Here is an 18,189-nt window from a genome sequence, read left to right as displayed (position 1 = left end):
GATAGAGAATATGATGAAGAATAAGTTATTGCCCTTATTTAAAACCATGGTATGCCCACCTCTTGAATACTACATACAGATGTGGTCTCCTCAGCTCAAAAAATATATTGGCAATAGAAAAGGTTCAAAAACGGGCAACTAAAATGATTAGGGGTTTGGAACAAGTCACCTATGAAGAGAGATTAAAAAGACTAGGACTTTTCATCTTAGAAAAGAGGAGATAAGGGGGCATATGATAGAGGTATATAAAATTATGAGTGGTAAGGAGAAAGTAAACAAAAACCAATTATTTACTTGCTCCCATAATATCAGAACTAGAAGACACCAAATGAAATTAATGGGTAGCAGGTTTAAAAAAAATACAATAAAGTTCTTCTTCACACAGTGCACAGTCAACCTGTGGAACTCCTTGCCAGAGCTGGCTGTGAAGGCTGGGACTATAACAGGGTTTAAAAAAGAGCTAGACAAATTCATGGAGGTTAGGTCCATCAATGGCTATTACTCAGGATCAGTCGGAATGGTGTCCCTAGCTTCCGTGTCAGAAGCTAAAGCTGGATGGCAGGAGAGATATTGCTTGACTGTTACCTGTTTGGTCCTCTCCCTCTGGGGCACCTGGCTTTGGCCACTGTCGGCAGACAGGATACTGGGCTTAATGGACCTTTGGTCTGACCCAGTATGGCCGTTCTTATGTTCTGATGTTCCTCAAGGGTGTGAAAACCCACACCCATAACTGGCACAAATTTCACTGACATAAGCACTGGTGTGGACAGCACTATATCAATGAGAGATATTCTCCTGCCTACAAGCTACCACTGCTTCTTGAGGGTGCTTTAATTATGCAATGGGAAAGATCTCTCCCATATGCATGGAGCAGAAGATCTTACAGAAGCCCTAGAGCAGCTGCATCTGTACAGCTGTGCTGTTTTCATGTCTTTAATGTAGACAGAGATTTAGCTTTCAGTTCTCTGTACCAGCCTAACAGCTTCCAGTAGTCTGTTCCAATTGCCTAATAAAACCTACTCTGTTTTGGAAATGCTGCCTGGCACATTGCACCTTGAAGTGTACAAATCTGGCTGGAAGCCTGTCTCAAATGGATGCACTGGACAGAGCTCGCACTATAAAGCAGGTGTGCTGGAGCCCAGATGCAGGGAGCCTGCAGGGCCTCTCCTAAAGGAACAGTGAGACCCCCTGGGGATCAGGCACTCTGAAGGGGTTCCTCCCATGAGACTTTAACTTGGCGGAGAAGACATCTTGTAGCTCCATGCCAGTGAAGTGCATAGGAACCTTAATGCTAGACATCCTAATCTATTAACTTACATACCTCTCCTTTCCTCTTTCTTTGCTTTCTCTCCCCTTCTTATTGGCCTCTATAATGATAAAAAAACAATATCTTTGTGTTTTCTGATGGCTGTCCAACCATTAATCCTAACGGCTACAGCTGCATAATGCAGGTGATTATGAACATCATGTTACAAAGAGTGAAAGTGAGATGCAGGGGTTCAGTTTCTTGTTCTAGGTTGTAAAGGGTAGGTCTACTCAGCAAAGCTATTTCACAATAACAGCTCTTATTCTGAAATTAAGTTGTTAGTGTCTATACAACACAACTGCTATTTTGAAATAATTTCTTTATAGCGGCTGCCTTGTTTCAAAATACGCAAACCTCATTCCATGAAGAATAGTGCCTATATCAAAGTAGCTATTTCAAAACAGGGGCTCTGTAGACGGGGACTAGAGCCTGTTTTGAAATAAGCCATAGTATGTCCAATGGGTCTAATTCAAAATACACTCTATTGTGTGTAGATGTTGTATTTTGAAATAGCTCGGGACTATTTTGAAATGTATTTTGTGTGTAGCAGTGTTAATACGAAATAAGCTATTCCAGAATAGTTTACTTCAAAATAAGGCTGCTGTGTATACATACCCTAAGGCTACGTCTACACTACAGAGATCTTTCAAAAGAAGCGCTTCCAGAAGATCTCTTTTGAAAGAGCTTCTTTCGACAGAATGAGTTCACACACACGCAAAAGTGGATCAAAAGACTGATCTGCTCTTTTGAAAGAGAGCGTCTGCATAGCCCCCACTCTTTCAAAAGAACAAGTCAGGGATCAAAAACGAAGACTGTTCTTTCAAAAGAAGGGCCCTCCAGAGCATCTACATGCGTTTTCTTCCTAAAAAAAGCTTTCAAAAGGGGGCACTCTTCCTGAAATGGGAAAACAAAAGTGATTTCAAAAGGAGCTCCACATTATTTCGATTTACTTTGGAAAGAACACTTTTTGCATGTAAACGCTCTGTGGGCTCTTTTGAAAGATCCCCTTTCTTTTGAAAAATCTTTTGAAAGAACTTGCTAGCATAGACACAGCCTAAGTGAGTCATAAGCTGAATCAGTACAGAATTCAAGATGTCTCCCAGTCTTGTGTTCCATCCATAAGGCCACGCTGTTTGTACGTGTAAGGAATGTGCAGAAGGGTTACATGTGAATTCACACTCTTTCCCACTTGATACTTACACAGCACAAATGTTCACTCTCAGTTCTTGATCCAACAAAGAGATCCTCCTTGGTGCTGTTATTGTCACTTCAAACTTTGGCAACACTGAAAATGCAATATAAATATAATTTCTAAGCAACATCTTAAGTGTATATGTTATGGGTAGGGAGAAACAGGGAAAGATATGTGCACCAGAGAGAGGAACAGTTTACAGGGAAACAGAAGGGTATAGTGAGGCATGAAGGGGATAATATATTTAGAAAAGAGACGTTCACGTTTAATAGTAGGAGAAATTCTTCCTCACAAGGAGCTGTATTATTACTTTTGTTACAATACTTAAATAGCATATTCATCTGGAAATCTCAAAGCACTGAATAAAGAAGATCAATGTCACTCATTACCCACATTTTACAGGGTGGGGAAAGTGAGGCACAGAAAGATTAATGTGACTGCTCAAGGCTAGCTAGCAAGAGAGTGGCAGACCTGGGAATAAAATCAGCATTTCCTGGTTTTCAGGGCACTGGTAATCCACTAGCCCATTTGCAAGTTAAGGAGCATAGTTTCCCAAGGGAAGTGAATATTCAGTAGGCTGATGACAGAGTTTTCTCAATGAGGGGGTGAGAAGGAACTCTGCCTGCTACTACAGAAAGCTTGAGATTGTCAAAGCTTTTCCCAACAAGTTCACCAGAGACAACCCGCCTGGGAAAATCCAAGAGACAGGATGAGGGATGGCAAATTTGTAAGAAGAAAACAAATCAATGGAATTGGTCCACATACAAAATTATAGACATAGAGAGATCATCAGGCACTGGTAGTTTTTCTATCTGCCCACAGTGTCCTTCCGCACAGTTTACTTTGCAGTCCACCATAACTGCCAGATACTACATTGTTAAATAACAATATAGGCTAAAGTAATATATTTTGTGAAATAGCTTTAGACTTCTAAAGCACAGTCTATGGCTATGTCTACAGGTGAAGCCAACATCGAAATAGGCTATTTCGATGAATAATGTCTACACGTCCTCCAGGGCTGGCAACATCGATGTTCAACTTCGACGTTGCGCGGCACCACATCGAAATAGGCGCTGCGAGGGTACGTCTACACGCCAAAGTAGCACACATCGAAATAAGGGTGCCAGGCACAGCTGCAGACAGGGTCACAGGGCAGACTCAACAGCAAGCCGCTCCCTTAAAGGGCCCCTCCCAGACACAATTGCACTAAACAATACAAGATCCACAGAGCCGACAACTGGTTGCAGACCCTGTGCCTGCAGCATGGATCCCCAGCTGCCGCAGCAGCAGCCAGAAGCCCTGGGCTAAGGGCTGCTGCCCACGGTGACCATAGAGCCCCGCAGGGGCTGGAGAGAGAGCATCTCTCAACCCCCCCAGCTGATGGCCGCCATGGAGGACCCGGCAATTTCGACGTTGCGGGACGCGGATCGTCTACACAGTCCCTACTTCGACGTTGAACGTCGAAGTAGGCCGCTATTCCGATCCCCTCATGAGGTTAGCGACTTTGACGTCTCGCCGCCTAACGTCGAAGTTAACTTCGAAATAGCGCCCGACGCGTATAGCCGCGACGGGCGCTATTTCGAAGTTAGTGCCGCTACTTCGAAGTAGCGTGCACGTGTAGACACGGCTTATGCCTTACATGCAATACCAAACACACCTGATCATAACAAGAAGTCCTGTGGAACCTTATAGACTAACAGATATTTTGGAGCATATGCACGAAAGCTCGTGTTTCAAAATATCTGTTAGTCTATAAGGTGGCACAGGACTTCTTGTTTTTCTCGAAGATACAGACTAACACAGCTACCTTTCTGATACTTGTCACACATGATCATGTGAGGGTTCACAATATTATTTCGCACTGTATAGATGGAGAAACTGAGGCAAAGGGGGTGACATGACTTGACAAAAGTTACACAGAAACTTAGTGACAAAGACATGAAAACCCTCAGACTTCTGATTCCTGGCCTTCTGCTCCAACCACTAGGTCACATTCCTCAACTTCCCTCAGGATGTCCATCAGTTATCCATCTTCTGCATGGCCTCAGACTCTCCTCCCTGTCTCTGTGCCTTGTCTTAACTTTCTTAACCAGCGAGTTCAATAATGAAATATGTGTTCTACAGTGTATAAGGTCTATACTGCCTCATGCCTGTGTTTGATAAATAGCTCATCACAGATTCAGGCTGTGAGCTTGGCCATATAAGACATAATCAGCTCGCTCAGGTGAGAGCCACTGAAGGTTCTTACCATATTCCTCCACAGAGAACGAATGATATGTTTGGTGACCTGAACACTTCTCAGCGATGATTTCATAATTCCCCAGGATTGGTTCTTGGATTAATGAGAATGAGAGATGGACTACACCATTTTCAGATGCTACATGCAGCCACTGAAAGATCCGATTTTGCTGGGGATCCTAGTGTTGTGGAGAGAGAAATACGGATGCTTTTATCATCTTCTTCCAGGTCCTACCACTTTTCTGCCTTCCTTCCTTTACATTTCATAGCTTCACAGATACCAGGGCTGGAAGGAACTATTGTAATCACCTAATCTACACCTATAGAACATGTAGAACATCCCCAAAAATCATCCCCAGAGCTGATCCTCCGGAAAAAAAATGTATGATCCTGATTTTAATACTGGTGGTGATGGAGACTGTCATGATCTTTGCTAACCTGACCAAACTTTGAATTTATACATCTTCAGCCTCTGGCCATTGGATCATGTTATACCTTTGTCTGATAGACTGAGGAGACCATTATTAAGTATTTGTTCCCTATGTAGATACTTACAGATTGCAATCAAGCTCACCTCTGAACCTTCTCTTTGTTAAGCTAAATAGGTTGAGCTCCTTTAATTGTCCCAGAGAAGCCATGTGGGGCTGGAGCTGGGGAGCCATGGCTGGAGGCCAGTGGGGGTGGTCAGGCACCAGTGGGGATATAACCTCCCTTGTCTTGGCAAAGCCGCTTATTCGGGACCAGGGAGTGGTCCCAAGTGTGCTGGACCAGGGAGATGCAACCTGTAGATGTCTTCATTTCTCTTCTAAATATTCAGAATGGTCCTCTTTAACGGTGGCTTTGGGGACATCAAGAATGGTATAGTTGAACTATTCCCAATTATCTTTCAAATTTTTCTGAGTAAATACTTTCTTCCTGTTCTTTTGGTTCACAATTATTTTCAGCTTTGTGAAACTGGCCCTGTTAAAGCTTCGAGTATATATATATATATATATATATATATATATGTATATTTCTGGTCTAGACTTGATTCTGCTTGATCATTATAAATTTGATTAAGTCACAATTGTTTGTAGATCAGCTACCTTTTTTGTTATTATCCTTTGATCTGTTTCCCTTATCTGTTAGCATGGGTCATTTACTATTATACTTGGTCTTATCGTGAGGGAGAGAGTGACAGGAGAGGATGGCTTAGAACATGAGATGTGACTAAGGACTCCATCTTATAGCTGCTGAGTGCTCTGAGCATGTTGCTTCCTAGAATCAGACTGTTTTTGGACTAAACAATGCTCAGATTAGGCTAACCTGGATATTTGAAGAAATATGGAGCCATACCTGTCTCATAGAACTGGAAGGGACCTCAAGAGGTCATTGAGTCCAGTCCCCTGCCCTCACAGCAGGACCTACCACCATCCCTGACAGATTTTTTTTTTAATTTAACCTGCCCCAAAACCTTGAAAGACCCCCTCACGGACTGAATTTAGGACTCAGGAGAACTGGATTTTATTCCCAGTCCTGCCACTGGCCTGCTGGGTCTCCTTGTGCAATCACATCACTGCTCAGGGCCTCATCTTCCACAAGTGTAAAATAGGGAAACACTGACCTCGTCTGTAAAGTACTGTGAGATTAGGATGCCCATATCCACCTATCCCGAATATGGGATGGGGGAAGAGGGGGACAGCTCTCCGGTTGCCGCTGCCAGAGCTGCTATACCAGGGGACTTCCCTGGCTGCCCCATGCCTGAGGAACCAGGAACAGGATGGCAGTCAACTCTGCGCACTGCCAGCTTCTCTGCATCTCGGGGAGCTGGGAAGCAGGTGGTAGTCTTGTCAGTGTACTCCTGGCTTCCCTGAGCCATGGGAAGCTGGGAGCCAGGCAACGGGCATACCAGTCTGGCGCTTGGCTATCTGTGGGGGGGAGCCAGGAGGGAGTTGTGCCATCCGGCTCCCATCTCCTCCGAGCTACAGTCACATGGGGGCATTTCCTGCTTCTCCAAATACTGGGCAATTAGTACCTTTTTAAAAATATATTGGGATGCCTTCCTGGCACCCAAAATAAGGGGCTGTCCTGGCAGAGACAGGACAGATGGTCACCCTACTTGAGATGCAAAGATGAAAATAATACATAGCTCTCACATGGTGTTTATCTGCATTTGCCCTTTCTACAACATGATCTTACAAGGAACAACTCTTGCCCACACATGGCAAGCTTGGGAGTGATGTCATCATATCAGCCAGTCTGACTCAGATAAATGTAAACGGTATTCTTTATTCAAGACCCCCTCAGAACTACCAGTTGTGTTAAGCACCTCAGTTCTGTGGCCTCCTTCTCTCCAGGTCCCACTTGTGTTTGCAAGTGGTTTTGCATTTAATCAAACTGGCTCTACTCTATTGTCACTAGAGTCAGCATAACTTGGGATCTGCTCTACCAAAGTAAGTTGACTTAAGTTATGCAAGTCCAGCTAGAAAAAGAACATAGCTGGAGTCAACTTACCTTAGATCAACTCACAACAATGTCTACATTGTACAACATGCTGAGCTGATAGGAAACTCTCTGCCATTAACTTAATTTACTCTGCTTGTTTGGTGTGGAATACTGGGGTCTACTGGAGAGTGATCAGTGCTCAATTTGTTGGGTCTTCACTAGACCTGCTAAGTCAACAATTGGTACATCGATCACCTAAGCATCAATCCAGCTGTAGTGCAGATGTAGCCTTAGATGCTAACCTCACTCTGGGAAATCTATTTTGGAGGAGTGATACTCCTGGTTGTGACATTTGTCCTTATGGCCAGTGAGAAGAAGTGGGGAGGACAGGTATATTAAGAGGGATAAACAAGAGTATAGGTGTTGGATTTAAATGCTGCAGTTTGCATGAAATAACTTTGTTTTTCACAAAAAATAAGATGTTTTCTGTTATTGTAGTTTACACTTTTCACCAAAAACCTTTGAAAAGAATCTAGCCCTCTGTTGTTATGTTCCATATAGCATAACAGAGGGCATGGAACAATAGATTTGTTATTATTATTATACTTTGTACTCTGACAAGACCATTCATCTGGGGATCTTAAAAATACCTTACAACACTAATGATGGTTAGCCTCAAAATAACCCCAGGAGACAATTATTATTATATCTACTATACGGATGGGAAAACTGAGCCCCCAGTGTTCAGTCCAACTGTCCCTACTTGATGCAGAGGCAGGGGTGGGAAAAGAATCTAAAATTCCCTGACTCTCACTCATCTTCTGTAAGCAGGGCTTTTCCCTGAAATAGTGAGGAATTTAATGTGCCACCATATAAATGAAAAACCTTGCTCACTTCTTTGCTTCAAATTAGATTTTCTTGCATAAAAGACAACCACAGAGAAGGCCTATTCAGGAAGCATCTCATACATGATATTACTAATGCTATGTAAGTACTGTGGGGAATTGGTTTTTCTTCCCTTCCTGGGACTTGCTGCAATGTGCAGCATCTGACACTCATTCTAAACGTATTCTATGTTTATTCCAACTGCACTTGTTCCAACTGCATTGGGATTATGGGAGGAATACACTCTCAAGGTAACAATTTCTCAAGTAAACATCTTGATTCTGGATGCTGAGAGAACTCTGTGCTTAGAAATAAGTCATGTTATAGAATATTGTGAGCCTCTTACCTGAAGGATGATCTTGCAATACTGAAAAAGAGAAAAGGAAAACAAATAGATCAGAGTTCAAGGAAACTAGTTGCTTATTTAGAAAAAAAAGCTAGACGGTAAGGCAAAACTGTTGTTCTTCCTTTTTACGGGGCACAAGATTGCCGTAAAGGCACAAGGTTTGGTTTAAGTCTGTCTCAACTTGTGATAAGAACAACCCTGACAGCACTTGTCTGTGAACATGACAGTCTAAAATAGCAACAGATTTCTACATTCTCTTGGGCTACATCTACAGTACATTCCTCTTTTGAAAGATGAATGCAAATGAGGCAAATCAAAAATGCAAATGAAGGGCTGATTTACAAATTTCACTTCATTTGCATAATCCCACGATTGCTTTTTCAGAACAGACTCTTTTGAAATCAAAAAAGCAGTGTAGATGGGGTTCTTTTGAAATAAAACTCTGTTTTAGAAAGAACCCTTATTCCTGAAAATAATGAGGTTCAGAGGGTTCTTTCAAAAATGAGGGTTGATTTTGAAAGAACCCTATCTACACTGCTTTTCTTTATTTTGAAAGAATCTCTTCTGCAAATGCAATCACATGAGACTATGAAAAAGAAAAACAAGATTTGTAACTTGGCACTTCATTTGCATTTTCAATTTCCCCCTTTTGGATTCCTCTTTTGAAAGAGGAATGTAGTGTGGATGTAGCCACAGTGTGGGGACTGGAGATGTGACTCTCACACTCCACATAGATGTTCTCTAAGGATATCCCAGGTCCTTGCCCCTATATAAAGTGGGGGCAATGACTAATGATGTGACTCCAGGGAGTGTATTCACTACAGAGACATCAGGAGGTCTACTCAGCTGTTTTCACTGCTTAAAGGTCAAACAGTGGTGAGTTAAGTGAATCTAGAACAGGTTCTTGAAAAGTATTGACTCCTCGTCACACTCACCTTCTCCTCAACAGGGTGAAAACTGTTATTCAAAGAGACAACTCGGAACATCACTAAAAAGAAAGGTGACCAGGGAAGAAAAATATATGAATGACTTTAGCAGCAGAATATATTTTTCTTATATGTTTCAAAACTAAGTTTCTTTAGATATGTCACTGAAAGGAAGTTTGAAATATTACAGAGAAATCCTTTGAGTTACTGGAAAAGCAAAAGCCATTTGAATATTATTTTAACTGGTGAAAACGAGCTATCAATTAAATTATATCCTACTTGAATCAGATATAGTTAAATACATCTCATATGTACACAGATACACTCATATGTACCGTATCCATCCCTGAGGTTCTGCTCCATTATACCAGGGTGATTTCACTGCACATTTTATTTCTTGTACTTCCTGAATTTAAATCTTACAGCAGCGGGAAGATAAATCTAAAGATAAAATTATTCAAATTTTGGAATTTCGGAATAAGAGAGGATAGTAGTCTAGCTTCCACCCTAAATCAATGGCGGGCTATACCAACTATTTATCATGCATCATTTTATTTGCTATGTATTTTGTTGTCATGTGCAGCAACTATGAAAACCCCTTCTTTGAATTAAATTCAAATATTACATAATGTTTGTCTGACGGTCTGTAGTCTCCACACAGAATCAAGTATAGAGAAGTGAGACTCAGGCCACGTGGAGAGAGCTCATTAGGAAGAAGATCACCTATGATGAAACAAGCAGGGCTTCCATAAAGGGAGGTGTGTCTGAAGGCCACAGAGAGATAGGTGGCCTACAGACAGCCCCTGAGAGGAGGGAGTTGGGACAGCAATAAGCCCAGAGGAGGGGAAAGCCAGACAGGTACAAAAGATTCAGGGAAAGAGTCAGCAAGGTCTGAGGGGAACAGACCTGAGCTGATGACTAATGGGTTCCTGAGGTGGAACCCAAAGTAAAAGGCAGGCAATGGGGAAGTGGCACTGATTGGATGCGAAATAGGAAGACTGCCTGAGCCTGTTGATAAAAAGAGATTTTGATACCCTGGGAAGGGAGGGAAGTCACAAGAAGACATCAGCTGCTGCTGAAGTGTGAGAGATGCTGCAGAGAGAGAGAGAGAAGAGATGGAGTGCACCAGCAGGAAGGGGTGTCATCTATGCAGAGCTAATCTCCAGAATGGCCACGAGGTGGTGTCATCCTCTGAGGAACAGAGCACCCCCCAGCATTTAGTCATGCCTGAGCATTTCAAATATGGCTGAATTAGCTTATTTACTCTTAAAGCCCCACAGGTTTCTGCTTCAAAGGTATTTTCAGAAAATACGGAGCGTCCGAAAAGAGGGGAACAATTTAATCAAAATGGAAGCAGCTCTTGTGGCAAACTAGAAGGCCTGGTTGGTCCTTTTCCATCTGTCTTTAGGCAGGTCTACACAACACATTAAAGTTGATTGTAGATTTGCAATTATAGCTACAGCAATTGCGTAGTTAGAATCAACATCTACAGTTGACATACCTGACCGTCCTCACGGAGAGAGATCGACAGGAGAAACTCTCCCTTCAACCTCCCCTACTCCTCATGATATTAAGGAGAACCAGGGATGACTGACAACCCCAGATAGTTCTATTTTGTGTGTCCCCACACTGCACACAAAATCAAAGCCCAGATGATTGGATTAATCTACCCCATAGTATAGACATTCCCTCAGAAACTTGCATGGTCCCAATCATTATAGTATTGGAGTATCTTACAGTCTTGACTGTATTGATCCCTGTAACACCTCTATGAGACAGGGTAGTGCTTTTATCCCTATTGTACAGGTGGGGAACAGAGCACAGGGCAGGCTGCTTGTCCGACATCTGTTGTGGAGCAGGGAGCTGAACTGGCATCTCCCAAATCCAAGACTAGCATCCTATCCACTTGATAATCCTCCCTCTGCAGCACCCACAAAGCTTAGGAAAGCATTATGTTCCTCACTGCTTGCTATCGTCAAGCGATTCTCTACGACTCACCTCTTTATCAGGGTGTTCCCCAAAAGAAAAGAGTAGAAGAAAACCCAGCCAAGTCTTCAATGATAGAAATCATAAAGCATGAAGATGAATTTATTCTTTCTTCCGGAGACAAATAACTGTCCTTATTCATTCTTTCCTTATTTTTGTACTGTAAACCCCAAACAGTGCTTAGATATTACTGTACGAACTAGTATAGACATGATAATAGAATCAGATTCTCAGGCATAAACAGCAAAAGATAGGGGTGTTCCTGGAAATCCAGAAAGCCACATCTCTCAGGGGAAATTTATTTAATTAGGAACATGTAAATGCTTTTTATGTATTAATATTCAGTGGTTGAGCTACGAGAACAACAAGAAGTCCTGTGGCACCTTATAGACTAACAGATATTTTGGAGCATGAGCTTTTGTGGGCACAGACCCGCTTCGTCAGATGCTTTCCCCACAGTCTTTCAATGATTCCTACCTGGAGCTGCTGACAGAGACCAGCAGGAAATGATTATGGACGTCCTGTTCCAGTTCTTCTCCTTAGCAATGAGACTTCACCCTAGATACCCTTGCACCTGACATTCAGACTCCCCACTCAATAATTGACTCATACCCCACAATCACCTGTTTGTCCTGGCTTGTAGATGGGTTTGTCTGTCTGGATGAAGACAATATTGTCCAGATTCTGAATCGCCACTGACCTTGTCTCTGATATATGGACTACGTGGCCTTCAGCAGAGAAAATGATGAAAGCCAAAGGGTCAGAGGTGACAGGAGAAACCTGGAAAGGAGCAAAAGACCCAAGACAAAGTCTTTTAGTGTGTGTCTCTGTGATGGATTCCCAAGTGAGGGTCATGATGACTTTGCTGGGGGAAGGGTGGCCTGGCAGAATCTTTTATCGGCAGACAGACAATCTCTAAGAGTATGTCTACACTGCAACTGGAGGTGTCATTTCCAGCTAAGGCAAACTCACATGCACTAGCTTTGATTGAGCGGCTGTCATAAAAACACTGGGAAGGGCTAGCTGCCCCAAGTACAGACCTAGAATCTCAACTGGGATTATATTCTGGTGCCTAGACCAAGCTGTTTCCCATGCCATTGCAGCCTGACTGCTATTTTTAGTGTGTTAACTCAATCAACCATCCATGTGTCTGCCAGCGCTGGAAATCACACAGCTCCACGTCCCTTACAGTCTATGTACTAGTTGTACTAGTTTTGTCCTCTGGCTGTAGACTCCTCACTGTTCGAATCCAAACGCAGAATGGTTAGAATACACATTTCCTAATCTTACAAATTTACTGGGTGTGACTCTATCAACGTTCTAGGCTGTCAGCCGATTTGCAATTTCTTAACTGCTTCTCCCGCTGTGTATGAGATCACCTAGTGATGGGATCTTCTGTGGGTTTAGCCTAAGACCTGTACAGTAATGACAGAGAAGACTAATATGCTCCAACTTGGTTATAGGCTAGACTGGGCCAAATCCACCCAACCCTCTTGGATGAAGGTCAAATCTCTTGCCTTGTCTCACTCCTTAATCTCTTCCCCCGGCCCCCCACCTGGAGTCCACACTTTTCTTCTTCAGGCTTATTTTCTAGTCTCTTTTTTCCTCTCCCTGCATCTTTGTATACATCTACACTGGGAGTCAGGTGTAACTTCCAGCTCTAGCATACCAAAAACTGCAGTGTAGCTTTGGTCAGAGTACCTGAGTGAGTATCTGAAAGTTCAGGCAGGATTGTGTGGCTACTCTAGGGTTACCATATAAAAAGAGGACATCCATGCGAGGGAGTGTATCTGTATCGTATCTACCAACTCACATTGTATTAATGTTCTATAGTATGTATGATGCATGAATACCACATAAGTTGGTAGATACTGCTACAGATACATCCCTTCTCAGGAGTGTCTTCCTTCTGAAAGGTCAAATATGGTAACTCTAGGCCACTCCTCTATTTTTATTGTGTTTAGCTCATTCAGATCTATTGTGGTTATATCTCCACAAGTGGGAACTCCCCAGATGCAGAATGTGCCTCCCTTTTCTTTCCCCATCCCCATTCTCCCCAAGCATTTCTCCTCCTGAGCTTCAGGAGAGGGATCAGTTTGGACAATAGAAGGTGTATGTCCACCTCTCATTTCTTTTTAGTTGATTGAAATATAAAATACCTGGAACTCGCTGCATTGGAAGAAATTTTCCTCCACCACATGTTTCTCAAACAGCGTGGTGTTAATGCCACGATATTGCAAGAGAACTTTCACGGACAGTGGCTCACTGGAATTGTAGATCTGTACGCACAGGCTCTCAGGTGAGCCACTCTGAAGCACTGAAGGGACCACAAGTACATACTGACTACAGAAAAACAAAGGCAGCCAGGTCAGTCAGCAGAAAGGAAAAAAACCACAGCAACATACATTTGTCGTTAAAACTCAGCGGCTATTGGGAATCCTGATCCAAAGATTTTGAAATCAGTGGAAAGGCTTCTATTCAGTGGGCTTTCGATCAGGCCCTAAGTGAGCAAAAGATTTTGTCCCTCAAGCTATTCCACTACTAGATTGTTCTCCACACTCCCACACTGCAAACCTAAAGTACAGGGGCCAGCTTCAGGGGTGGTACGTATCATAAATATCTGCCCGTCAGCTCCATAGCACCTGAGCATCTCATGTTCTCTAAAGCAGTGTTTCTTAAGCTTTTTGAGACCACGGAACACAAAACAATAATATTTTTTATGTGGAACACCTATGAATATTGTCTCAAAAAAAGACCAAACAGCATGCGCCACATGTTGTTGCTTATTGCTATGCCATCGCATAGCTAGGAGAAGAAGATTAGAGCAGAGGGGAGGCTAGCGCAATGTTAGTCAACCTTGGTGTGTTGCCAGACTACTATCACTCTTGCGAGATGTAGAAGTAAAGTTATGTTTCAGTCTTTTCCATTACTGTTATCTTCATAAAATGATTATTTATTTTAAAACGTTGAATTATTTTTCCAAACGCTGATGGCACACCTGCGAGTTGTTCACGGAACACCCGTGTTCCGCCGAGCACAGACTAAGAAACACGGCTCTAAGGGGTTTATACTCTCCACATCTTTGTGAGGGAAGGAATTGTTGTTAACCACATTTTACAAGTGGGAAATTTAGCCACAAAGAGGCTTAATGGCTTTAAAGTCACACAGGGAATCTGTGGTAGAGCAGGGAAATGAACCCATAGCCTAATCTCATTTCCCAAATTCCTAATTATCCCATAATAGAGAATTAGGTTTCTGTGGTTTAGTCAGCTATAATCTTATTCCAAAAGGCAGGGTGGTCAACCACAGTAACAAGCCGAGCCATCTTCTGGAATTTGGTAAAACTCTCAGTAATTCAAAAGGTGCAATGCATGTGAATATGAGATGGTCCTTAGTAAATAATGTCAAACCATACTTTGTGTAACGCTTATTTTAAGAACAGTGCACACACACAGATTTGTAATGTGATACATTTACTGCAGGACATTCACAGATTTTCACCTCGTCTATTTCCTCACATTTACAAGTGTGTATTTGCATCACGTCTTCCCGACTTTCATTCCCAAACCTCTTCTCTCTCTGGGGGATGCTAGATTCTGAACAATTTTGTATTGAAATCACAGTACAACTGCTCTGATACTTTGCTAAAGACTCTTTTATATATCCACACTCTATGAGTGGCTTTTCTCATTTCACGATCTCTTGAGTTGCCGCAAAACTAGCCATGGTTAAGCTATGTGGTGAGTTCACCCATTTAGCAAAAGTGTTCTAACTTTGCTCTGCTTTGCATATCAGCTCTTTTTTCTGGCATCTCCAGCTGCATACTGGTCAGCAAAAGTCATGTGTCTTTGGAGAAAATACCTCTCAAGGTTACATGTTGGTGAATTTCTCTTTGCAAATGAGACATGAAGGGAGCCCAGCCACACTCAATATAAATGTGAAAGATCAGGTCCATTCATTTTTAATTCTCTGTTTTCACTGATTTTTCTCTTTTTTGAAGCCATTCGAACCCCACTTTAATTAAGCCAATTTTACATCACTTTTAATTTCAGTTTTCTTTCTTAAAATGTGTGTTGCCCTTCACAGTAGGAATGCCACAAGCTTCCTTTTCCTTTTCAAAATTAAGATTTCATTAGCAACACGAACCAAACAGGGGCTACGTCTACACTGAAACAAAGCTTCAAAATGGCCATGCAAATGGCCATTTCAAAGATTACTAATGAGGAGCTGAAATGCATATTATATCCCCTCATTATAAGGGGATTTTGAAGTTGGCGGGGTCCTTTCGAAAAGGACCCCCATCTGGATGAGCCGTGCCTCAGCAAAGTGTGGCAATTTCGCAGAGCCACCTCTGGTGGCATGCTAATGAGGAGCTGAATATGCATTAGTAATCTTCAAAATGGCCATTTGCATGGCCATTTTGAAGTTTTGTTTTAATGTAGACACGGCCTGGAAGTAAGGGCTTTTGAAATCACAAGGTCCTTTCAAAAGGCCCCCATCTACATGGGCAGCGTGCGTTCCAAAAGTGGAACTTTTGAATAGTGCGCAGCTGCCATTATGCAAAAGAGGGAGCATGTGTAAACACAGTTTAGGACTGCCAACAAAAGTACCAATGAGTGCTACCTGTGGTGGCAGATCTGGGCACATTTCTATTGAGAAAGGAACTTCCATATTTCAACTTACTGGCCATAACATACAGGAAATACCTTTCAGTCTTGCTGTGCAATACTTGGTTATTCCAGGAGGAAAGACTGCCCAAATCAGGCTTTGTTTCTATCAAACTCTGTCCTCTTCCCACCCTGCTCACTTTGATGCTTCTTCTGTCTCTTTCTACCATTGTTCCCTTAAAGAAAAAAGCTCTATCTTCTGGATAGAACAGCCTCCTTCTCCCAGGGCACGCCACTCTTGCCATTCAAACGCCTCCTCTGTATGGTTAGTCTTTCGCTGCTAGCCTGCCCTCTGCTGCCCTAGTTCCTTCTTTAAAATAAAAGTCAAAACTGAGAAACTGGACACACAGCCTAAAACGTACCACTTTTTTATTATAATCCTGTCCCCACCCTGCCCTCCTGCACATTTCCTTGTTTTCAGCTTTAACTGAGCTTGCCTAATTTAGACTGTACCATGCTCAGAGAACGCACTAGCATTAAAATTTTCAAAAATGCTTAAGTGACATAGTCTCGTGAACTTTCCCAGGGTGTTAGAACTCCTAAGCACCTAAATCTCAAAGCTGCTAACTCACTGAGGTGATTTTGAATTTTATCCCAACTCTTCTATTTGCATAACACCCTGAGAACTGTTATATTGCTGTAAAGCAACAGATCGCAAATACCAACAACTTCCAGCACCACTCTGAGAAGCCACTACAGTGCCTCATTTTAACCAAGTCCAACTTCAATCCCAGTTCTGCCAATTCACAATACCTTGCTCACAGATAGTGTTTGCTTATCTAGTCCTCAGCCCTGCAGCTGCCTCTCAGCCTCCATCTGCACCAGACCCTGTTCTTATAGTCCTGGATTTCTACTAAACAAATCCGATTTCATACCCATTTTGTGAAAAGGAGAGATTCATTCTACACTGAAACATCCCCCAAGTTCATTTCAGCTACATCTTCAACTGTAATTTGAACCCAGATCTCCAGACACAAAAGTCTTAATGTATCATACAACAATGCCCCCCTTAGCAAATTAAATGACAGGAGAGTAACAAGATGTTATACAATAAAGCAAATAATATGTGATCTCTTACAGCCCAGGAGACTTTGAGGCAGTTAAATGAAAGACAAGGATGCTCAGAAATATCTTTGACCACATCATTGTCCACGGAGATGAAGAGGAAAAGCTTGAAGTGGAACTTGTCAGAGAGAGAGTGCCTGGGTTCTGGCTTTTAAAATGACCATGGCTGTCTCCTCCTCACTCATAATCCAATGAAAAGACAAATAACATTTGCATAGATTTAATTTCCCTCTGGCGGGCATTTCTTCACACCCTCTCAGGAGTTGCTTCATAAACGTCATTAAGGGACGTTTCAATGTTGCTAATGAATTCACTTGTACAAGTCAAGACATTTCCTGATCTGGACGGTTCACTTGTGCTTGCCTCTCTGATTTTCCTCTGTGATCGGACATGTCATCAGCTGAAAATTCCTTGATGCTCCAGCTCACTAGCATGTATGATTGCTGAAGTGCTTGTGTACCCAGCAGGTACAGTCCAAAGGACAGTGCAGAACAGAAAACTCACAAAACACTGCTGTGTCTGAGGCCTGGGATGTTGGATGATAATGATAACATGAACAAGGGGCATGGAGAAATTCTGCAAGAAAAGTTCAGAAAATCACAAATGTCTTTTTTTAAAGGAAGCTCAAAAACATAGGGATGGGAAAAGATATCTCTTAATTTATTTACTTATTAAGGCCCTATAATTTTAGCTGAGTTTGTAACTGTGGCCCCTCAGAGAGTTTAAGACCAGAAGGGACCACCAGATCATGTAGTCTGACCTTCTGTACATCACACAGACCACCAGAACCCACAGACTGAACCCAGCAACTGAAATGATACCAAAGTTACAGCTTTCAAGGGAGTGATATTTGTGCCACAGGCAGGACCCAGGTGTGTCAGTGTGCATAGCCTGTGTCTCTGGGGATGTCTGCTTTACACCTGATACACTTCCCCGTAAGAGTTCAAACAGCCCAGAGATTCAGGCTCTTTCCCTGAATTCATACCTATATAAGAGTCGACTTCTATGGGACCATGGTGCATGGGCAGTAGGAATATTCCTGGCTCAAGGTCCAGCTCCACCAGACTTTGGGGCTGGGCCTCTTCCCTGTAGGGTGACCATATCTCCCCCGGCCAAATATGGGACAGGTGATCACCCTATGTCAGAGTCAGGCA

At 42.6% G+C, this 18,189-nt stretch overlaps 1 protein-coding gene across 1 annotated transcript in view; it reads right to left on the bottom strand.

Annotated features, from left to right (window-relative positions):
• The window catches only part of LOC142013565 (ovostatin-like), a 61,970-nt gene extending 44,854 nt beyond the window's left edge, over positions 1 to 17,116 (bottom strand). Inside the window, exons 1-7 of the mRNA XM_074995166.1 lie at positions 17,049 to 17,116; positions 13,463 to 13,646; positions 11,927 to 12,083; positions 9,327 to 9,379; positions 8,392 to 8,412; positions 4,747 to 4,915; positions 2,507 to 2,591 (exon numbers count right to left, since the gene is read on the bottom strand). Of these exons, the coding sequence (XP_074851267.1) occupies positions 2,507 to 2,591; positions 4,747 to 4,915; positions 8,392 to 8,412; positions 9,327 to 9,379; positions 11,927 to 12,083; positions 13,463 to 13,646; positions 17,049 to 17,116 (737 nt within the window). The remainder of the gene's footprint in view (positions 1 to 2,506; positions 2,592 to 4,746; positions 4,916 to 8,391; positions 8,413 to 9,326; positions 9,380 to 11,926; positions 12,084 to 13,462; positions 13,647 to 17,048) is intronic.
• Between the last annotated feature and the right edge of the window lie 1,073 nt (positions 17,117 to 18,189).

Source organism: Carettochelys insculpta, chromosome 1 (assembly GCF_033958435.1).
Source record: "Carettochelys insculpta isolate YL-2023 chromosome 1, ASM3395843v1, whole genome shotgun sequence".
In the NCBI taxonomy this organism is placed as follows: Eukaryota; Metazoa; Chordata; order Testudines; family Carettochelyidae; genus Carettochelys; species Carettochelys insculpta.
This window is presented reverse-complemented; position numbering and strand designations above follow the sequence as displayed.